This window comes from Ursus americanus, chromosome 4 (assembly GCF_024610735.1).
Source record: "Ursus americanus isolate L20-20 chromosome 4, mUrsAme1.1.p, whole genome shotgun sequence".
NCBI classification, from domain to species: Eukaryota; Metazoa; Chordata; class Mammalia; order Carnivora; family Ursidae; genus Ursus; species Ursus americanus.
The window spans coordinates 43,382,811-43,406,794 of NC_142130.1; the positions used below are offsets into that span (position 1 = coordinate 43,382,811).

Consider the following 23,984-nt stretch of genomic DNA (forward strand, 5'->3'; position numbering starts at 1 on the left):
ATTCACTTATTTTGCCTAGCATAATACCATCCACATCATTGCAAATGGCAAGATTTCATTTTTCTGATGGCTGTGTTATATTCCACTGTATATATATACCACATCTTCTTTATTCATCTGTCAGTGGACATCTGGGCTCTTTCCATAGTTTGGCTATTGTGGACATTGCTGCTATAAACATTGGGGTGCACATGCCCCTTCAGATCACTACATTTGTATCTTTGAGGTAAATATCCAGTGGTGCAATTGCTGGGTTGTAGGACAGCTCTATTTTCAACTTTTTGAGGAACCTCCATATTGTTTTCCTGAGTGGCTGCACCAGCTTGCATTCCCACCAACAGTGCAGGAGTGTTCCCCTTTCTCTGCATCCTTGCCAACATCTGTCATTTCCTGACTTGTTAATTGTAGCCATTCTGACTGGTGTGAAGGATCTCATTGTGGTTTAGATTTGTATTTCCCTGATGCCAGAGATGTTGAGCACTTTTTCACGTGTCTGTTGGCCATTTGTAGCTCTTCTTTGGAGAAATGCCTGTTAATGTTTTCAGCCAATTTCTTGGTTAGATTTGTTCTTTGGGTGTTGAGTTTGATAAGTTCTTTATAGATTTTGGATATATTCTGATTTCTCTTCAGATCATATAAATCTTTCACCTTTTACTAGTTACTCTTTTAAACCTTAGTTATTGTTGTTGTTGTTGTTGTTGTTGTTGTTGTTGTTGTTGTTTTTCCCCCCTGTGTCCCAGGGCAGACAAATCTGCTCCTACTCTCTCAGTACTGTCCATTCTCACTGCAGTGCAGAGCATTTGGGGATGGAGGTTCCCTTCATTACTGTGTCTCCATCTGTCTTTCGTTGTGCAGAAGCTGTTCATCACCCCTCCCACTGTGAGATTTTGAGGAAGGGATTGATGTGATGAGAGCATATAAATTAGTAGGATAATTCTGAGGGATGAAAAATAAAGAGGTAAACGATGGGAGGTAGGGACGCCAGCATTAGGTGGCTTTTGAAATCACCATCTGAAAGACACAGAGGGTCTAACAGTATTACTAAAAATAGGAACAACTTTCCTTGGGTTATTTTGATCTACCTAATTCAGGTTTGATGGTGATAGACTGGAAGAAATTATGTTTAGTTTCTCTATTAGGAAAAAAATGAGAAAATAATTTCTATAAAACTAGGATTGAAGGGGGTAATACAGAAATGATTTGAAAATGATAATGATAAAATATATCCCCCAAATTGATAATTATCTTTAAATGACATTATTTTACATCAGAGCTGTGAGTTCTTCTAGGACCCTATCTTCCTTTCACCTTCTTTGTCATCCCCTTACTGTAAATGAATGAATGATTTACAGTTGTTTTTATATCTTAATGTCTCTTGCAAAAGCGATTAATAGAAATAGAAAAGAGAAAGACACTAAAGAAGTTGAAGGAAAAGGAGAAGGAAGAAAGGAGGAAGCAGTTAGCAGCAGAGAAGGGAGAAGATGGAGAAAAGGAATTACAGGCAGAGGAGGAGGAGGAAGAGCAAGAGGAGCCATTACCTGAAATCTTTATTCCATCAACTCCCTGTCGCATCCTCTGTGGCTTTTACTCTGAGCCAGGGAAGTTCTGGGTTTCTTTGGTGAGTAATAATGTAATACATAATTTTTATCTCAGCCCTAATCAAATATAGTTTATGATCATGATTTTCCAGCACATTCTTACTTTCTAACTCTTATGGGAAGACCATTTATTAACTACTATTGAAAGTGTGAATTTTGGTGAACGAATGTGAGTTATAGTTTTTATATCATCTTAATATCTCTTTTATGTCTCCTTATTATATTTGCTATCATCTATAACAATCATACATGTTCCAGGAGGTCAAAGGGGAGAAGAATTGAAGATAGAAGGGCAAAGGGCTAAAGGTTCTTCCAGTTGGTTCTGCGGTTTTTTAAATTTTGAAACTAATTGGCATTTTGAAAATAATGGTCACACTATCCTGTAAAATTTTGCTTGCATTTTGTTATTTGCAGCTATGCTGTGTGGCCACATGGAGGTCTGGGAAGATGGCTGTTTTTAGATGGTCACATTGCCACCCTGAATAAAATTGGGATTTGGCTAATAAGGAAGAAGAGAAAAATGGATATCAAGGACTGTCACAATGTTGTGACAACTATATCCTCTAATTATATATTTTCTACTCCTATCATAAGACATTGATCAATTGCAGAAAGATTTCCTTCATTATAAATTTGTTACAAATTTCAGCTCCATTAACCAAAAAAGTAATAATTGACATAAAAGTATACAGGCATACCCTATTTTATTGCACTTCACAGATACTGTGATTGTCACAAATTGGTTTGTGGCAATCCTGTATTGAGCAAGATTATTGGCATCATTTTTCCAACAATATTGGATCACTTCATGTTTCTGCGTCACATTTTGTAATTCTTGCAGTATTTCAAACTTTCTCATTATTTGTTGTTATGATCTGTGATCATTGATCTTTGTTACTACTGTAGTTGTTTTGGGGAGCCATGAGCCACACCCATAAAAGACCACAAACTTAGTAATAAATAAGGTGTGTGTTTTGACTGCTCCACTAGCCAGTCATTCCCTTGCCTCTCTCCCTCTCCTTGAGCCTTCCTATTCCCTGAGATACAATATTGAAATTAGGCCAATTAATAACCCTACAATGGCTTTTAATTGTTCAAGTGAAAGCAAGAGTCACATGCTTCTCACTTTAAATCAAAAGCTAGAAATGATTAAGCTCAGTGAGGAAGACATGTCAAAAGCCAAGATAGGCCAAAAACTAGGCCTCTTGTGCCAAACAGTTAAACAGTTGACCAACTTGTGAATGCAAAGAAAAAGTTCTTAGAGGAAATTAAAAGAGCTAGTCTGGTGAACACGTGAATACTAAGAAAGAAAAACAGGCTTAATGCTGATATGGAGAAATTCTCAGTGGTCTGGATAGAAGATCAAACCAGCCACAACATTCCCTTAAGCCAAAGCTTAATCCAGAGCAAGCCCCGAATTCTCTTCAATTCTATGAAGGCTGAGAGAGGCGAGGAAGCTGCAGAAGAAAAGTTGGAAGTTAGCAGAGACTGGTTCAGTGAGGTTTAAGAAAAGAAGGAAAGGAGCTGTCTCCATAACACAGAAGTATAAGGGGAAGCAGCAGGTGCTGGGATAGAAGCTGCAGCACGTTCTCCAGAAGATCTGGCTCAAATAATTCCTGAAGTAGGCTACACTGAACAAGAGATTTTTTTTTTTGAAAGATTTTATTTATTTGAGAGATAGAGTGAGGGAGAGAATGAGCAGGGAGAGGGAGAAGCAGACTCCCCACTGAGCAGGGAGCCGGATGTTTGGCTTGATCCCAGGACTCTGAGATCATGACCTGAGCTGAAGGCAGATGCTTAACTTACTCACCCACCCAGGTGCCTCTGAACAAGAGATTTTCAGTGTAGATGGAACCATCTTATTGTGGATGAAAATGCCATCTAGGACTTTCAGAGAGAAGTCAATGCCTGGCTTCAAAGAATGGGTTGGCTCTCTTGTTAGGGACTAAAGCAGCTGGTGACTTAAGTTGAAGCCAGTGCTCATTTGCCATTCTGAAAATCCTGGCCCTCAGGAGTTACATTAAATCTGCACTGCCAGCGCTCTAGAAACAGAACAACAAAGCTGGATGACAGCACATCTGTTTACAACATGCTTTACTGAAGAGTTCAAGGCCACTGTTGAGACCTACTCCTGAGAAAAAAGATTCTTTCAATATATTACTGCTCATGGACAATGCCTCTGGTCACCCGAGAGCTCTGACGGAGACATACCCTGAGATTAACGTCGTTTCCCTGCCTGCTAGCACAACAGCCATTTTGCAGCCTGTGGATCAAGGAGCCTTTTAAACTTTCAAGTCCTATCATCTAAGAAATACAATTCATAAGGCTATGGCTGCCATAGATGGTGATTCCTCTAATGGATCTGGGCAAAGTCAATTGAAAAACTTCTGGAAAGGATTCACCATTTTAGATTCATGGAAAGAGATCAAAATATCAGCATTAGCAGGATTTCTTGGAAGAAGTTGATTCCAACCCTTATAGATGACTCTGAGGGTTCAAGACTTGAGTGGGGGAAGAAACTGCTGATGTGGTAGAAATAGCAAGAGAACTAGAATTACAAATGGACCCTGAAGGTGGGACTGAAGTGCTGCAATCCCATAATAGAACTTTCACAGACGAGGAGTTGCTTCTTCTGGATGAGTTAAAAAAAAAAAAAAAAAAAAGTGGTTTCTTGAGATGGCATCTACTCCCGGCAAAGATGCTGTGAAGATTGTTGAAATGACAACAAAGGATTTAGAATATTACATAAACTTAGTTGGTAAGCAGAAGCAGGGTTTGAGAGGATTGATTAATTTTGAAAGAAGTTCTGTGAATAAAATGTTAACAGCATTGCATGCAACAGAGAAATTCATGAAAGGAAAAGTTAATTGATGCAGCAAACTTCAATATTGTCTTATTTCAAGAAATTGCTGCGGCCGCCCCAACCTTCAGCAACCAGCACCCTGATCAGTCAGCAGCCAGCAACGTTGAGGTGAGACCCTCCACCAGCAAAAAGATTAAGACTTGCCAAAAACTCAGATTATGGTTAGAAATTTTGGGCAATAAAGTAGTTTTAAATTAAGGTATGTACATTGTTTTCTTAGACATAATGCTATTACATACTTAATAGACTGTGGTATAGTGTAAACATAACTTTTATATGCACTGGGAAACCAAAAAATTCATTGATGCCCTTTATTACAATAGTAGCTTTATTGAGTTGGTCTGGAATTGAACCCACATTATCTCTGAGGTACGCCTGTAAATGAAAGCTTATCATTAATTCACAAACAAAAGATCTGGGTATCTTTGGCCAGGTCAGAACACTGACTATACGAGGATTGTTACTACAAGGAGTAACGAGGGTTAACTTCTCCCCTGTTCGACTTTTCCTAGAAACTCCTCGTTAGCAACTTCTTTTTTTTTTTTTAATAATGATTTTTTATTATATTATGTTAGTCACCATACAGTACATCCCCGGTTTTCGATGTAAGGCTCGATGATTCATTAGTTGTGTATAACACCCAGTGCACCATGCAATATGTGCCCTCCTTACTACCCATCACCGGTCTATCCCATTCCCCCACCCCCTCCCCTCTGTAGCCCTCAGTTTGTTTCTCATAGTCCATAGTATCTCATGCAACTTCTAAGGAGGCAAGCAGCAAGAAGGATAGAAAGTAGAGATGCTTTGTCTTTGTTTTATGAAACAATTGTTGATGGCTACTATTGCGTGGGGTTCAAGGGTGAAGTGGATAAATATGGTTCCTGCCCTCAGGAAGTTTCTTCATATCAGGAGGGAGGGAGGCCTGGAAGCAACTGTAATACAATGTGATAGAGTTCTAGTGTCCTTGAAACACAGGCAAAAATTGTTATATAAAAACACATGTAGCGCTTATTCTTAGGCTTGCCCGATAAATGTTATGTGAGACATACTTATCCTAGGTGTATTTGTTATCTGAAATTCATATTTAACTGGGCATCTTGTATTTTTATTTGCTAAATATGGGAATCTATTTATTCTATACCAGGCACCCTTCTAAGTGATTTACTAACCACTGTCTAAAATAAGTCCTCTTATAATTTGCATGTTACATAAGAAGAAACCGAGGCATGGGGAGGTTAGGTAACTTATCCAGGGTCATATAACTAACGGGAGGTGGAACCAGGATCTGGACTTGGGCATTCTGGGCCTAGAATCCATGCTTTTAACCATTAAGCTCCACCAGCACACAAGTTACAGAGGTAGTGACACTGACTCTGCTTGATGCGACTATTTGCCAGCTCTGTGCCTGCAACCAAGCAGACCGTGTGGAACACCATCTCCCTGTGAAGTCCTGACCGCAGTTCTCAAGTCCATGCTCACACTGCAGGCCTGTTCTACCGCCCAGCCCCGTTCACTCTGCCACTTGCTAAATTACTGATGTAATTCTTCCTCCCCTCAAACATGCTGCACCCTCCCTCACCTCTAACGCTAACCTCCTCTCACATTTCACTGAGAAAGTAAAATTTCCCTTGTCTTGTCTTAAATAGATCTAACACCCTGTGAGGATCCATACGAGTTTTGTCTGCTTTGCCTATTGTTCCGGTTGATGAGTGGTCTCCTGCAGCTGTCCAAGGACACTTTTCCCAAAGGCCTCTTGATCCCACCCCTCTCACTTCCTCCAGTACTTTATTCCTGCAGTAAACCACCTCGTCTCCTGTATCACCCACTTCCCTCTGTTCACTAAATTCTTATCAGCACATAAACACGTTCTAGTACTTAAAATTTTTCCTTAATCTCTCTTTCCTTCCCTTACACTACTCCTTTTAGAGGTGATCCTAGAGATCATAATATGCACCTTTAACTTCATGTAATTTGATACAAATTTATTCTCCTAATCTCAGAGAAAAAAAGATCTTAGAGCACTTAAATGTTAATGCCATGTATCCTTTCCCTCTCCATTGTCCTATCTTTTCTTTATATATATATATTAATTTTTTTTTGTATCTCCAAAAGGTATTTTACCAGTATTTTATATTGATATCATTTTGGTTTATCCTTTTTCTTGCTGTTAATTCCTTCTATATCTTTGTAGTTGCATCTTCTGCCTTAAATATATAATATATATTATATATTTAATGTAGGTCTGCTAGTGACAAATTCTCTGTTTTGAGGGCTTTGGGGGGTTCTTAAAATGTCTTCATTTTTCCTTTTTAAAAAATTATATTTTTGCTGGATATTTTGTTTTCAAACTTTGATATCTTTTAATCCTCTTTTGTCTTCCACTCTACCAGCTGTACCTTCTTACTGTTTCTTTGAAAACTAGTCTGTCTTTTTCTCTGGTTGCTTTTAAAATTTTGTGTTAAAGGGTGTAGTTTCTTCATATTTATCTTGCTTGTGTTCATAGCATTTCTTGAATCCCAACATAGTTTTATTCGGTTTTGGAAAATTCACAGCCATTATCTACCACAATATTGCTCTGGCCTCTCTTTTTGTTTCTTCTGGGATTTCAGTTTTATGTACGTTAACCTTTATCACTATGTCCCATATGTACTTTACACACACACACCAGCCTTTTTGGGGGTATTTTCCATCCTTCTTTTCTTTCTCCTGCTTTGGTCTGACTACCTTATCTGCTCTCTGTTGCAGCTTCATAACTCTAGCTGTGTCTAGTTGCTTTCAAACTCATCTCTTGAATTTGTAATTTGTCATTTTATTTGTCAGTTCTAGAATTTTATTTTTTCCATTATTGTATTTCTTTTTATAGATTCCAGATGACTTCTTAAATTTTCCATTTGGCTTCAAATTCCTTAAATATATCAATATTGGTTATTCGAAGTCCATTTTGTAAATATCTCAATCAATGTCTTATTACTTTGATCTGCTTGTCTTTTTTAAATTAAATTCAATTTGGTTAATATATAGTGTATTATTAGTTTCAGGGGGAGAATTTAATGATTCATCAGTTGCATATAACACCCAGCGCTCATTACATCAATTGCCCTCCTTAATGTCCATCACCCACCTCCCCTCCAGCAACCCTCAATTTGTTTCCTATAGTCAAGAGTCTCTTATGGTTTGCCTCCCTCTCTGTTTTCATCTTATTTTACTTTTCCTTCCCTTCCCCTATGTTCATCTGTTTTGTTTCTTAAATTCCACATACGAGTGAAATCATATGGTATTTGTCTTTCTCTGACTGACTCATTTCACTTAGCATAGTACCCTCTACTTCCATCCACAACATTGCAAATGTAAAGATTTCTTTTTTTTTTAATGGGTATTATTCCATTGTATATATACACCACATCTTCTTTATCCATTCATCTGTCGATGGACATCTGGGCTCTTTCCATATTTTGGCTATTGTGAACATTGCTGCTGTAAACATTGGGGTGCATGTGCCCCTTCGAATCATTATGTTTGTGTCCTTTGGATAAATCCCTAGTAGTGCACTTGCTGGATCTTAGGCTGGCTCTATTTTTAACTTTTTGTGGTGCCTCCATACTGTCTTCAGGGTGTCTGCACCAGTTTGCATTCCCACTATAATCTTGTTTGTCTTTTGATTTTCAGTCAAGCCTTGTCTTAGCTAGTATGCCTAGTTTTTTTTTTTTAATTGAATAATTGACCTTGTATGTGAAAAACTGTATCATTAGCTTGGGAATCTGTATGTTGCCGTTGTCTCCTGGAAATTTATTTTTGGTTCTGGAACGCAGCTAGAAATCCTAGATCACTTTCATCTCGTCAGTGATTGAGACTCACACATGTAATGTATAGTGTTCCAGGGTTGCGATGGAAAGCCCACTGGAAGGTGTGTTTACTGTGGCTCCTTCTCCTTGGAGGACCCTGAAATTTCTCTCCCTCTTTCTAAGCCCATGAGACAACAGATTGCTCTGCTGAGCTTCTAAGCCTCTCAGCTGCCACTTCCAGAACTGCCAGTTGCTGGAGAGAGAAGAGCAATGCCCTAGACTCAAAACCAGTTCGAACACCATGACCTACAAAACTCTATTACTGAATACTAAATGCAGAATAATACCTGAAATAAAATGGAATTCAGTAGGTAGTCAGAAGTGGTATCACTCTTGTACTGACTTTTAAGTGGAAAGCAAATTATTGTAAAGTGTCTTATTACTATATAATCGTATAGTTGCATATAAATAGACAATGGAGATACTTTATAAAACCTTATCTATAATCATAGAAATCATATCAAAATAGATGTTTTATGACATCTATTTTAGGTTTTAAAATATGAAATAATATAAAAATCCTCATGTGGTCATAGGTATCTTATATTCAAATACTACCTTCTATGTTATTTATCTCTTTTCCAGGGTGGTTATGATGCTGGTTTTCTATATCACTGTGAATTCCCCCTGTCTGACAAAAGTAGTGCTATCACAAAAAAGAAAGATGAACCTTTTGATTTTCGTCTTCTTGAAGATACAGAGGATAATCCCATTCAAACTATCACTTTCAGGTGAACTGAATTTCAGAAAGCCCTAAAAAAACCATATCCCATTTATGTCCATGTTGTTGTCCATCATGAATATTGTTCATTTCAAAATCTGTCCAAATGGAGGGGTACTCAAATGTTTTCTAGTTAAATACATTGAATGAATAAATAGAATCAAAGCTAATTCTAAAACTATAGTTCAAGTCCCTTTATGAAATATTCTGTCAGAATTTGTTTTTCACACAATTGGTTTGTAGGGATTTACTCAGGAGGATGTTACTGCATGGTCAAATAATGAAGGTTCAGTGTTGCAATGATTCTGGAGAAATCACAAATTGAATCAATAGTCCTTTAATAATTGAGAAGCATATATGCCAGTCATTCTTTTGAAGATCAAATATAATAGCTCCAAATTTCAAATTGGCTTTTCTTCCCCTTCTACCCTTTTGTATGAGTTTGCTAGAGCTGCCATAGTTCGTTAGGGCTTCAAAATATGAATGGGGGGATACAATGTAGCCCATAACATCTTTGTTATTCAAGTTTAGCTGTTTGTCAATTAATTTAAAATTAAACATTTTCAGATTAACATGAAGAACAATTTATGTTTCATAGTATTCACCAAGATATGATGTTTTGTGGAATGCAAAATGGAGCAATCCGAGTCTATATCCTAAATCAGGATAATCCTTCACTGATGATAGAGGACTACTGGCACTTCAATATCCATGACAATAATTATGGATGTATTAAAGGCATCTCTACCAGTTTTGATGACCGTTTCTTGGTGACTACTGGAGCAGATAGTAATATCTTTGTTTTTACCATTTTTTCTGAATTTGAGCTAAAGAAAGACATCAGAGCCAAAGTGCCATCTCCCAGGGTATGTAACTAATAACAATGATAAACAAATATTTTGAAATAGTGATGTCAAAATTACTCATTCTTTAAAAACTGAAAACTCTTTAGACACATTTACCTTATAGTCTAGTCTTGTTATTAGTATAATAATTTTGACTTTCTGGTGCCTCTATTATTAAATATTAAAGTTATTGAATTCCCCTATAACACTAAAGGTACAGAATTCCCCAAATTAAAAAGACTGGGTCATTTTTTCTATATCACTTTCTTGATTAAAATTTGTTTTCAAAATTTACAACCTTTTCATCTATTTTGCTTTTCATTCACTTATTAAAGGGGCCTATATGGGAAGTATACCATAATTTGTGTGTTTGAAAAGGGTTGTAAAACTATTAGTCTTTAGTATTAGAATATGACAACGTGGATCATGACCAAAGATTGAGTTAAATTATTCTATTCTTAGGCAGAATGTATTATTGGATTTGTAATGAAGATTGAGGGTTCAGATCCCCAAATTATATCCATTTGCCCTACCTCAAGACCTGAATTTTCTATTATCAAAGTAGTTCCTTTGGTAAAAAATCACTAATAACCATTAGAATTGCTCCTAAAAAAAAAAAAAAAAAAAAACGAAGAAGGAATAGTATTTAAAAGACCATAGTTGGGGCACCTGGGTGGCTCAGTCGTTAAGCATCTGCCTTCGGCTCAGGGCGTGATCCTGGAGTTCTGGGATCAAGCCCCACATCAGGCTCCTCCACTGGGAGCCTGCTTCTTCCTCTCCCACTCCCCGTGCCTGTGTTCTCTCTCTCGCTGGCTGTCTCTCTCTCTAATAAATAAATAAAATCTTTTAAAAAAAAAAAACAACAATAGTTAAAACTCCTGTGAACACATTGATATTCCATTTAATAGGTAGCCAACTTTAAAAGAAAATACAAAAAAGGTAGGGCAGATTTGAGCAGGTAAATTTTCATTTCTATTAATACAAGCAAAATTAGGAGAATGGACTGTTGTTTAAAGAGCTCCAGCTCAGGAAGAATTACAGAAGTGGAAAGTGTATGAACAAGTAAATCTTTTTCTTTCTACCTAGTGCCAGCTCTCTCTATGGAGATCTATATTGGACAGAAGAAATCCATTTCACATTTGTATAATAGCTTCCTTTTATTTATGAATTCCATCAGTATTTTTTATTTCACTGATATGGACTCTGCTTTTAGGAAGACAAAATCAGAAAGAACTGAATGGAGTACTCAGCTCTGCATAGGTCTAAGGTTCTTACTTTAGAATCCACTGGGAAGGCCTTAAAAGTACAGATGCCTGAGCCCCAGCCAGGAGCAATTAAATCAGAATATCTGAAAGGCCAAGGTATTGTATCAAAATACAAAAGATATTTTGTAAAATATCTTGCCCTCTTCCCCGATCTCAGCCCCCATGATTCTAAGGTGCAACCAAAATTGAGAACAATTGGTTTTCTGTATTTTGGCACAGTTGGTAGCAACTCTGTTTAACTCAAATTTATTGTAAACAGCTGAGGCCAAGAGATAGTTGGCTGGGTATCCTGGAGATCACACTGCTAATGGAAAACCAGGGGCTTGGCTCTGGGCAATAAAAGAATAAAAAAAATAAAATTCAGTCAAGTTATGTCCTAAGTGATTAATAGTAATTACAATGTATCAGCCATCAATGTCTCTTATACCCGTCAAATCTTATGACTTCACTTTTGCTGAAGTTCTAAACTTTGGGGTACCTGGCTGGTTCAGTCAGTAGAGCATGCGACTCTTGATCCCCAGATTGTGAGTTTGAGCCCCACGTTGGGTGTAGAGATTACTTAATTAAAAACCTTAAAAAAAAAAAAAAGCTCTAAACCTTACACAAAAATATGTAGATTTACATTTCATATGTATAAAGACTAGTACTGTAATAATATAATTTGGTTAAAAGAGAGTCCTTATTTCTTTTTCTATTATGCTATATTAGTTACTGTACAGTACATCATTAGTTTTTGGTGTAATGTTCCATGATTCATTGTTTGCATATAACACCCAGTGCTTCATGCAATATGCGCCCTCCTTAATACCCATTACTGGGCTAAGCCATCCCTCCACCCCCTCCCCTCTGAAACCCTGAGTTTGTTTCCGGAAGCCATAGTCTTTCATGGTTCATCTCCCCCTCTGATTTCCCCCCCTTCATTTTTCCCATCCTTCTCCTGGTGTCCTCCATGCTATTCCTTATGTTCCCCATGTAAGTGAAACCATAGATAATTGTCTTTCTCTGCTTGACTTATTTCACTTAGCATAGTCCCCTCCAGTTCTGAGTCCTTATTTCTTCACAATGAATGACAACAAACCAGGGACCTATCTGTTATGAAAAAGAATAGAGAACAAACAAATTCAATTTTATTCAGGAACTGATTAGCTACCAACCTCAGACTTCCGTTTCTTTCACTGGATTATAACTCTCCTTCCTTAAATTTTATAGTATAGCACCTGAATAAACAAAGTGCTTTGAAGTGATTTACTTCATAGTTCCCTTAAACTAATTTCCTTTCTAAAAGAAGATTCATATTTCTGAGTTCATCTTTCTTTCTCAAGGAGGGGAACTATATTATTCTGTGCATGTCTCACTGTATGTCTTTTCTTTAATAAGGTCAAATGAAATGCGTAAAGTTTTAAAAAAATATTGTATGTCAACCTTAGTCAAATAAAAGAATTTTAATTTAAAAAATATATATTTTAATATTTTCCTGTATACACGTAAAGTATTTGGGGAGAATTATGCATATATTAAAGGGGATAAGCTAAAAAACAGAATTTTAAAACAAATGACCTAGAAATTTTGTGTGTATTCTTTGTTAATAACACATAATATTAACAATTTACATTTTGGAGGGGAATTATAGTGATATTAACATTTGGCATACACATTAGTTTTCAAGACTTTTTCTACCTACTTCTTTAAAGCAGAAACAAATAAGTTTAATCAATTGCAATTTTCCCCCATAGTTTTCCCTAGTTTATTTCTTGTGAAAATACTTTGCAGACTTATAATTATTAGAAATTGGTAGAGGGAAAAAACTCAGTTTACTTCATATCAGATATTTTAAGAGAAATATGCAATTAAAAAGGTTAACCATTTCTCCCCTTTCTACAGTTTGGAATTGAAACAGAGCCGATTCCAGAAGATATTGAAGATCCCAAAGCCTATAGGTATGGGAATTTTTGATAAATACTTACTAGCCCTGAGCTGTTGCAAAATGGCATTTTCTGGAAGTTGACCAAGCCAAAAGAATTTCCAAATTATTGAGTCCTCATTTCCTCTTTATGCCGTTTCTATATCTCATTATCCTTTTCAATTTCTGTTTTCAGTATTGAGAATGCTAGAAGAAAAAGAGAACATGACAAGTTAATGAAAGAAGTGGAAGAAATAAAGGCTGGGAAGAGAGAAAAACTCAAAGCTTTGAGGAATGAATTTTGGAAACTTCTAGAAATGAATCAAGGATTACCAAAGCATATGCAGTTTAAGCAAACAGTAAGCCTAAAATAAATTTGACTTTAATTTTTAACATACACAATTTTTTGGATCAAGACTATTTTGCTGATAAAGTAGGAATACTTAAAATCATCTTTAAGCTTCCCCTTATCTGGCCAGTGTGTTGGCAGCAGCTAAAATACTGTAGAATTTGACACCCAACTTGGTTTGGATACAAAAGAGCCTCCTTACATAACACGAAGTTTACTTCCAGATTTAGCTACCTCACTTTTTTTTTGGGGGGGGGGATAAACAAAGTAAGATATAAATACAGGTTTGATCTGGCTATCAAAACTTATTATACCCAGCCAAGATATCCAAACATTGTGTAGGTACACATATATTTTGATTCTCTGTGATTCTATTTCTATAATTCACCAGATCTATCGAAAAGACAGTAACTGATAGGTCCACAAAGTTTTTAAAAGATGACTTAGTATAGTTGAAGCTATGGGGACAACCAACAAATTGTTCAAGCTAATTTTGTATTAATTTTTTTTTCTTTTCTGACTTATTACAAAGCCCCATTTACCTGCTAGTGATTTTCTTTTCATTGTGTACTTCCTCCTAAGTGGAATTGCTGTCAAGAACCTAATCAAATAAAAAGCCAGAATTTATCATCCTGACTATACCTATAATTTTAAAGGCACCTAGCCAATTCCATATGAAAAATGCTCTGGTGAAATAATAATGGATAATTCATATTGGTTAAAAGACCAACCCAGAATGGTTAACAGATATTTATGCTATTTTACTAAGAAAAAGCTTGACATTTATGGAATATGGGTAACATAATTCAAAATAAAGAACACCTGAGGTGAGTTCTGCAGCTAAGCATTTTATATATATCATGACTTAAAACAGAAACACCCCTGCAAAGATTAATTACTACTTACAATTTAGTCTGAAGGTGGGCTCTGATATTTTTCTAAGAGTAAAGGAAAAATAAAATTATCCCCTAAGTTATTTCCCCCTTATGGGAAAAATGGCCCCCTTGGTGAAGGACATCCAGCTAGAACTTGGTAACCTCAAAAAGACACCAAAGACTTAGCTGTCTTTCCTGGGTGGGGTCACATGGGAAGGCATGCCACGAACATCTGTCCTGTGCCTAGCTGGTTATGTGCCAGTAGTTGCTCTGGGGTGGTGGAAGTGTTTTCTTGTTGTTGTTTTTTGTTTGTTTGTTTGTTTGTTTTTTAACTCTGTACACTCTCCAAATATTCTGTTATTCATTGGTTTTATTGTGGGAAAATCTTTTAATATATAACCTTATTTGCAGTATTATTAATTATTTCAGAGAACTTTTCTCCATATTTTGTAGAAATAAAATTGTAAGTAACTTTTTTCTAGAAAGAGAGTTTGTGATATTCGGAAGAGAATTATAATGCAAAATGAAATTGAGTACAAAACTTAATCTGTGTCTGTGTATGAAATAGGATTGATAATGTACATTGATAAAAATACCCATTTTGATGAACAAATCTACTTATTTGCAGGATTTTGATATAGATTCCAAAATTCGTGCTGAGATTGGCAGGAAAACAGCTTTTAAAATTCAACAAGTGGAAAAAGAATTAGCTTGGGAAAAAGAGAAACATCAACTTGGCCTCATGAAACTACAGAATAGGTAAGATCCATATTTCCTGCAAGTTAAGAGAACATATATATATGAATGATGTTGTTCACAGTGACTTAATCAAAGTAGTCTGGTAAGAGGTGTCCTAGAGTACCTACTAGCTCTTGAAATCTCAAGGAATCCTCTTGTCAATGCTACTGATATCTTCTTGAGCTTTCTGAGAAATTTAAATCTGGGCAATTTAACAATTAGATTTTTTGGAGCGCCAGGGTAAGCATCTGACTCTTGATTTCAGCTCAGGTCATGATCTCAGGGTCATGAGATCAAGCCCTGTGTTGGGCTCCATGCTGGGCATGGAGCCTGCTTGAGATTCTCTCTCTCTTTCTCTCTCTGCTCCTCACCTCCTGCTCTCTCTCTCGCACTCTCTCTCTTAAAAAAATTTTTTTTTCAACTCAACATCCAAAAAATGATTTAAAAATGGGCAGAAGACATGAACAGACATTTCTCCAAAGACAACATCCAGATGGCCAACGGACACATGAAAAGATGCTCAACATCTCTCATCAACAGGGAAATTCAAATAAAAAGTGTAATGGGGTATTACCTCATACCTGTCAGAATGGCTAAAATCGAAAACACAAGAAACAGCAAGTGTTGGTGATGATGTGGAGAAAAATGAACCTTCATGCACTGTTGAGTATGCAAACTGACGCAGCCATTGTGGAAAGCAGAATGGCTGTTCCTCAAAAAGTTAAAGATAGTACTACCTCATGATCCAGTAATCATGCTACTGGATATTTACCCAAAAAATACAAAAACACTAATTCAGAGGGATACATGCACCCCTATGTTTATAGCAGCATTTTTTACAATAGCCAAATTATGGAAGCAGCTCAAGTGTCCATGGATAGATGAATGGATAAAGAAGATGTGGTATATGTATACAATGGAATATTCAGCAGTAAAGAATGAAATCTTGCCATTTGAAATGACATGGATGGACTAGAGAGTAATGCCAAGCAAAATAAGCAGAGGAAGACAAATACCATGATTTCACTTGTGGAATTTAAGAAACAAAACAAATAATCAAAGGGAAAAAACAGAGAGAGACAAACCAGGTAATAGACTCAGCTATAGCGAATGAACTGATGGTTACCAGAGAGGAGGTGGATGGAGGGATGGGTGAGACACGTGATGGGGATTAAGGAGTGCACTTGTTGTGTTGAGCACCGGATGATGTATGGGGTGTTGAAATCACTTACATTGTACACCTAAAACTAATAGAACACTGTATTAATTATATTGGCATTAAAATTTTAAAAAACAGTACAAAAAATTTTTTTAATTAAAAATCAGATTTTTTTATAAACCAAATTATGTAATAAACATTAATTTTCTGTTTTTGGCAAGTTATTTTATATCTAGTTAACACATGAGCATGTATATCTTTAAAAAATAAAAAGCTAGAATCAAAAGACTTATAATGAAAGACCTCTTTCTGTCCAATCTCTCTTATGTACCAATAGGACTCCCCATGAGGAAATTGCTTTTTTTTTTTTTTTACCTTTTTGTGGTGTAATTTACATTCAGTAAAATGTGTAAATTTTAACTGAACAGCTTGATAAATTTTTACAGTTATATATCACATACATCCACTACCCAGATTAAGAACAGTTATAGCACTCCAAAAAGTTCCCTTGTGGCCCCCTCCCAGTAAATATAAACTCCCCAGAGATGAATGTTTATCCCATTAGTTTTATCTGTGAACTTCATCATACAAATTGAATGTTGCAGCATGAACTCTTTTATACTTGGCTTCTTTTACTTAGCATCCTACCTAAGATTATCTGTGTTGTTGCAGGTAACAGTACTTTATTCTTTTCATTGTTTTGTAATAGTCTTCTATGCTGATACCATGTTTTATTTATTCGTTCTACTGTTGATGGATATTTGAGTTGTTTCTATTTTTTGGCTATGATGAATAATGCTGCTATGACCATTCCTGTGCATGTTTTTTGGTGGACATAAGAACTTATTTGTTTGCTTTATAACCAGGAATGGAACTGCTGGGTTATATGCATGTTTGGCTTTACTAGACACTGCCAAACAGTTTTCCAGAAATGGTTCAGCCAATTTATACCATGACCATCAGTGTATGAGAATTCTAATTGATCCCCATTGTATTAGCTTCCTAAAGCTTCCATAACAAAATACAACAGACTGGTTGGCTTAAAATAACAGACAAAAGTTCTGGAGGCTGGAAGTTCAAAATCAAAGTATTGGTTGAGTTGGGGGTTGGGTTGTTTGTTTTTTTTTTTTTTTTGAGGGGAGATATGTTTTTATTTATTTACGACCTATTGATTCAACAATTCTATGCATTACTTAGTACTCACCACAATAAGTGTAGTCGACATAGATTATTACCATCTTATTGTCTATATTCCCTGTGCTATACTTTTCATCTCCACGACTTCTTTATTTTGTAATTGAAAGTTTGTTAGGGGCACCTGGGTGGCTCAGTCGTTAAGCGTCTGCCTTCAGCTCAGGGTGTGATCCCAGAGTCCTGGGATTGAGCTCGCATCGGGCTCCCTGTTCTACTGGGAGCCTGCTTATTCCTCTCCCACTCCCCCTGCCTGTGTTCCCTCTCTTGCTGGCTGTCTCTCTCTCTCTGTCAAATAAATAAATAAAATCTTTAAAAAAAAAAGTTTGTTAATCTTCTTTTTTCTTTTTTAATATTTTGGGTTGCTTCCATATCTTGGCTATTATAAATAAAACTGCAATAAGCCTAGGGGTGCATATATCTTTTCAAATTAGTGTTTTTGTTTTCTTTGGGTAGATAGCCAGTACTGGAATTACTGGGTCATATGGTATTTCTATTGTTCATTTTTTGATGAACTTCCATACTGTTTTCCACAGTGGTTACACCAATTTATATTCCCACCAATAGTGTATGAAGGTTCCTTTCTTTCCCCCACATCCTCACGAACACTTGTTATTAATGCTAGCCATTCTGACAGGTATGGGGTGATTTTTCTTTGTGGTTTTGATTTGTATTTCCCTAGTGATTAGTGATGTTGAGCATCTTTTCATGTGTCTATTGGACATTCTGTGTGTATTCTTTGAGAAAATATCTATTCAGGTCCTCTGCCTTTTATTTATTTATTTATTTTTGAAGTAAGCTCTATGCCCAACTTGGGTCTTGAACTCATGACCCTGAGATCAGGAGTCACATGCTCTACCAACTGAGTCAGCCAGGTCCCCTATCCTTTGCCCACTTACAAACTGGATTTTTGGGGTTTTTCGGTGTTGTATAAATTCCTTATATATTTTGGATGTTAACTCCTTGTTGGATATATCATGTGCAGATGTCTTCTCTCATTCACTGGGTTGCCTTTATGTTTTGTTGATTGTTTCCTTTGCTGTGCAAAAGCTTTTTATTTTGATGTAGTCCTAACAGTTTATTTTTGCTTTTGTTTCCCTTGCCCAAAGAGACCTATCCATAAATATGTTGCTAAGAATATAAGGGTGATATCCAAGAGATTACTACCTAAGTTTTCTTTTAGGAGTTTTATGGTTTTAGGTCTCACATTTAGGTCTGTAATCCATTTTGAGTTTATTTTTGGGTATGGTGTTAAAAAATGGTTTAGTTTTGGGGCTCCTGGGTGGCTCAGTCATTAAGTGTCTGCCTTCAGCTCAGGGTGTGATCCCAGAGTCCTGGGATCGAGCCCCACATCAGACGCCACCGCTGGGAGCCTGCTTCTTCCTCTCCCACTCCCCCTGCCTTCCTTCTCTCTCTGGCTGTGTCTCTCTCCGTCAAATAAATAAATAAAATCTTTAAAAAAAAATGGTTTAGTTTCATTCTTTTACATGTAACTGTCCAGTTTTCCCCACACCATTTGTTGAACAGACTCTTTTTTCCCATGTGTATTCTTGTCTCCTTTGTTGTAGATTAATTGACCTTATAAGCATGGGTTTATTTCTGGGCTTTCCATTCTGTTCCATTGATCTATGTGTCTGTTTTTGTGCCAGTACCATACTGTTTTAATTACTACAGCTTTGTAGCATATCACGAAATCTGGGATTGTTCTATCTCCAGCTCTGTTGTTTTTCTTAACAAAGGTCTTTGTGGTTCTGTATAAAATTTAGGATTGCTTGTTCTGTGAAAAATGCTATTTATTAGTTTCTTCAGAGACCTGGGAAGGAGAATCTGCTTCATGACTCTCTGAGCTTCTGGTGTTTTGCCAATAATCTTTGGTATTCCTTCCTGTAGATGCATTATTCCAAATCTTCTGCCTTCAAGTGGTGTTCTGTGTTTTTTTTTTTCCACTTAATCTTCTCTCTCTGCATGTCCAAGTTCCCACTTTTTATAAGCACACCAGTAACATTGGATTAGGACCACTCTAGTCTCATTTTAACTTGATTACCTCTGTCAAGACCCTATTTCCAGATAAGGTCACACTCTGAGATACTGGGAGATTTCAAAGTATCTTTCTGAGTGGATACAATTCAACCCATAACACTCATGCTTGTCATCACTTGATATTGTCATTTCTTTAAATTTTAGCCATTCTATAGTAGTATCTCAGTGTGATTTAAATTAGCGTTTTCCTGATGAGTGGTGATTTTAGCCCCTTTTCTTATACTTATTGGTTATTTGTGTATTTTCTTTTCTTAGGCGTTCAAGTTCTTTGTTCATTTTTAAAATTGGGCTGTAAGAGTTATTCATATCTTCTAGATAGGAATCTTTTGTAGTTATATGACACATGTATTTGTGATACATATATAAATGTGTGTGTGTGTGTGCGTGCGCATGCATGTAAAATATCTTCTAATCTGTGGCTTGCCTTTTCATTCTCTTAATGGTGTCTTTTTTTGAGCAGAAGTTTTTAACTTTAATAAAGTTCATTTTATCATTTTTCTTTTTATGGTTCATGCTTTTATGTTGTAGTTAAGGAACCCACGCCTGTTTCCAATTCATGAAATAATTCTGTTTTATTCTAGAAGCTCAATTTTTTAAAAAAAGATTTTATTTATTTATTTGACAGAGAGAGAGTGAGAGAACACAAGCAGGGGGAGCAGCAGATGGAGAGGGAGAAGCAGGCTCCCTCCTGAGCAGGGAGCCCAACAGGGGGCTCAATCCCAAGACCCTGAGATCACGACCTAAGTCAAAGGCAGATGCTTAAACCACTGAGCCACCTAGGTGCCCCTAGAAGCTCTATTGTTTTACCATTATCTGTATTGGCTTTTTGGGATGGTGTAAGATGGAGATCATGTGTCATTTGTTTCTAAATGGATATCCAATTGACTAAGTATCATTTGTTGAAAAGACCATCCTTTTCTCATTAGATTGTAGTGGTAGTTTTGTCATAAACAAAGTAGCTATACACACACACACACATAAGTGTGTGTGTAAATATGTAGGTGTTTGTATATATTCATTATATACACAATATATGTAAATGTAATTATATACGCATATATATTTATATATATTTATATACATATATGTATTTCTGAACCCTTCATACTATTCCATTGGCCTGTCTGTCTGTACTAGTATAACACTATTTTAATTATTCTTGATGTCTGATCTTGTAAATCCTCTGGCTTTGTTCTTCATCTTCAGTATTGCATAGGTCTTTTGCAACTTGTCAATTTTCATCAAAAAACCTGTTAAAATTTTGACTGGAATTACACTGAATCTATAGATCAACTTTGACATAATAGATTTTAAAAATAAATATTGAGTATTTTAATCCATAAATATGATGGATCTTAAAGAGAATCCACTTTTAATATCTCTTCTAGTGGTTATAACCATACATCTAAATAATGTATTTGTATGAATTTATTAATCATTATTTATTGATTTCCTAGTATCATAAGTAAGGATTTTGTTCACTTTAATGTGCTCCTGCTTTTCTCTATTTCCTGAACATATAAAATATATTATAATAACTGCTTTAATGTGCTTGTGTGCTAGTTATATCATCTGTGTTTTCTGGGTCTATTTCTGTTAGTTGAAAATTTTTTCTTTATTTTGGGTTGTATTTTTCTGTTTCTTTGCCTGCCTGAAAAATTTTGATTGGATGCCAGACATTATGAATTTCATATTGTGGGTGCTGGGTATTTTTTTGTTACTTTTAAATATTCTTGAGTCTTATTTTGGGAGTCAGTTAAGTTCATTGGAAATAGTCTGAGTTTTTGAGGCTTGCTTTTAATCTGTGTTAGGCAGATTAAGTCAAGGCTGCCTTTAGTCTGGAGCTTATTTTTCCTCACTACTAAGATAAAAACCTTCTGAGTACTCTATCCTATGTCCTGTGTATTATGTGGCTTGTGTGAACACAATCTATCCCAACCTGTGTGAGGCCTGGGGATTATTCTGCCTGTTCTCTTCTGGTGATTCTTTCCCCAGCTTCAGGTAGACTCATCACATGCATGCAGTGATCAATAATCACCTGAAGCCTGGAAGAGAGATCTTCAGAGATCTCCTCCTATGCAGCAGTTTCCTCTCTGGTACTCTGGTCTGTGACTCATGGTACTTGTTACCTGATAGTAATACCTGAATATTTGAATCTGGAATTATATCTAGATGACTACCTGCCAAGAGATGAAAGTAGCTAAGAAGTTCTCAGGAAGAACCTTCAATATAATATATCCTATGTTTGGCTTTAATAAATATGCATACTATAATTGTGAATGTATATATATGGTACATATGAATCTTAAACTAATGAGGTTCATTGTCTCAGCCTGCCTACTTCTTTCATTTGTTGGAGTATATGGTTTTTGTACTCCGTTGGAGCAGGTGGTTTTTGGTGAGGCCAGGAGCCTCTGTTCCCAGGATCGAGCACACATGCAGTTGCTATCTTTAGGACCTTGTATCTCCCCAGAAGCTGTCAGAACAGGGAATATGTACCCACCACTCTAGGACCCAATTTGCCCATCATCCCCCTTGTCAGGTGGAACCTCTTCCCCAATCTTCTTGCCTTCAAGTACTTGCTTCCTTAATTCCCTGCTTTCCCTCCCTGTCCAGGCTGCACCCTCCTCAACTTTGTGTCTTCACTAAACGTAGGGGAGGAAATAAGTTACCTCGCTATCTGATTGGAATGGGGGAGAGAATAAAATTGTACCACTGGGTACTACCAGTGTTTTCATCTCCACCAATCTAATAGATCAAATATGATAAATCTTGCTTGGATAATTTGCTTTTTTCTGATTATTGGTGAAGTTAAGCATTTCTTTTCATATGTTTGTAGTTCATTGATATTCTTCTGAGCATTTCTTTTCATACATTTATAGCTCATTTATATTTAATATTCTGAGAAAGAGTCCTTGTTCATTTTCCTTTGAGTTCTATTTTTCCCCTTAGTTTTATTCACTATTTCTGTAAGTATTTTTTAAAATTTTACATATTGGAAACATTTTCTTGTACTCTGCCATTTGCCTTAAACTTTGTTCATGTTTTTCTAACTATGCAGAAGTTTTAAATTTTGATGGGACCAAAGCTATCCATATTTTCCTTCATGTTTTCTGTGTTTTATGAAAAGACTAAAATTTACAACAAAACTCTAGCAGGCAAGAAGATAAGGAGAATAAGTTTTATAGTGATGAGAAAGATACTATGCTATAAGAGAAAAGGGAAAATTAGAAATAGCAAGCCATTTTAAAAGAAGAAATAGAGTTCAAAGGATTAGATTAAAAAATAGTAAGGCAGAAAACTAAGAACAATTGCTATATACATAAATAAGTTAAATTCTAAAATTAAAAGATTTGGGGAATAATCATGTCCCAGTGCCAAAAAATAGCAATGATTACCATTAATTGATAAAGAACAAATTCGTGTGGGCTATAAAAGAAAAGTGAACTAGATGGTAATAACCCTGAGTTTAATATTTTTGTAGAGGCAAATGGGTAATATATGAGCTGTGTGTGTGTATATACATACACACACATGTATCTCTCCTATGAGATAATAGGTGGATTGTTTTGTCAGACTTTGATATGATCCACTTACCATCAAATTAGTCTGCCTGAAAGTTTTTCATTTTTCTGCATATTAGCAAAACAATGGCATTACACTGATACACTGATTAAAAATGGGTTACTAAGTGTTTTCATTAGGAAGAAAATTCTGCTCTTTAACTGAGTCCTATGCAACTTCTATCACATCACATTGGTTAATGCATTGTCAAATTTTGGATCTAGCACAATATAATATCATTTACAAGCATAGTGTGTTGTGGTCTTTCTTTTTTTTCATGTTTTCACTTTTTTTTTTTTAATGATTTTTTATTATATTATGTTAGTCACCATACAGTACATCCCCGGTTTCCGATGTAAGGCTTGATGATTCATTACTTGCGTATAACACCCAGTGCACCATGCAATACGTGCCCTCCTTACTACCCATCACCGGTCTATCCCATTCCCCCACCCCCCTCCCCTCTGAGGCCCTCAGTTTGTTTCTCATAGTCCATAGTCTTTCATCTTTCATTCCCCCTTCTGATTACCCCCCCCTTTCTTTATCCCTTTCTTCCCCTACCGATCATCCTAGTTCTTATGTTCCATAGATGAGAGAAATCATATGATAGTTGTCTTTCTCTGCTTGACTTATTTCACTTAGCATTATCTCCTCCAGTGCCGTCCATGTTGTAGCAAATGTTGAGAACTCGTTCTTTCTGATAGCTGAGTAATATTCCATTGTATATATGGACCACAACTTCTTAATCCAGTCATCTGTTGAAGGGCATCTCGGCTCCTTCCACGATTTAGCTATTGTGGACATTGCTGCTATGAACATTGGGGTGCATATGGCCCTTCTCTTCACTACGTCTGTATCTTTGGGGTAAACACCCAGTAGTGCAATGGCTGGATCATAGGGTAGCTCAATTTTTAACTTTTTAAGGGACCTCCACACTGTTTTCCAGAGTGGCTGTACCAACTTGCATTCCCACCAACAATGTAGGAGGGATCCCCTTTCTCCACATTGTCTCCAACAATTGTTGTCTCTTGCCT

General features: G+C 36.3%; 1 protein-coding gene across 6 annotated transcripts in view; it reads left to right on the plus strand.

Moving 5' to 3' along the window:
* Nucleotides 1-23,984, plus strand: part of CFAP44 (cilia and flagella associated protein 44) — a 151,606-nt gene that overhangs the window by 65,210 nt on the left and 62,412 nt on the right. For 5 of the 6 annotated variants that reach the window (XR_006777375.2, XM_045785165.2, XM_045785166.2 and 2 more), the window contains 6 exons: nucleotides 1,385-1,618; nucleotides 8,889-9,034; nucleotides 9,623-9,890; nucleotides 13,016-13,071; nucleotides 13,231-13,393; nucleotides 14,887-15,017. Coding sequence is in view for 5 of the 6 variants with exons in the window: in XM_045785165.2 (XP_045641121.2) it covers nucleotides 1,385-1,618; nucleotides 8,889-9,034; nucleotides 9,623-9,890; nucleotides 13,016-13,071; nucleotides 13,231-13,393; nucleotides 14,887-15,017 (998 nt within the window). In the remaining variant the exon portion in view is untranslated. The remainder of the gene's footprint in view (nucleotides 1-1,384; nucleotides 1,619-8,888; nucleotides 9,035-9,622; nucleotides 9,891-13,015; nucleotides 13,072-13,230; nucleotides 13,394-14,886; nucleotides 15,018-23,984) is intronic. The other variant, XM_045785167.2, reaches the window with a different exon arrangement.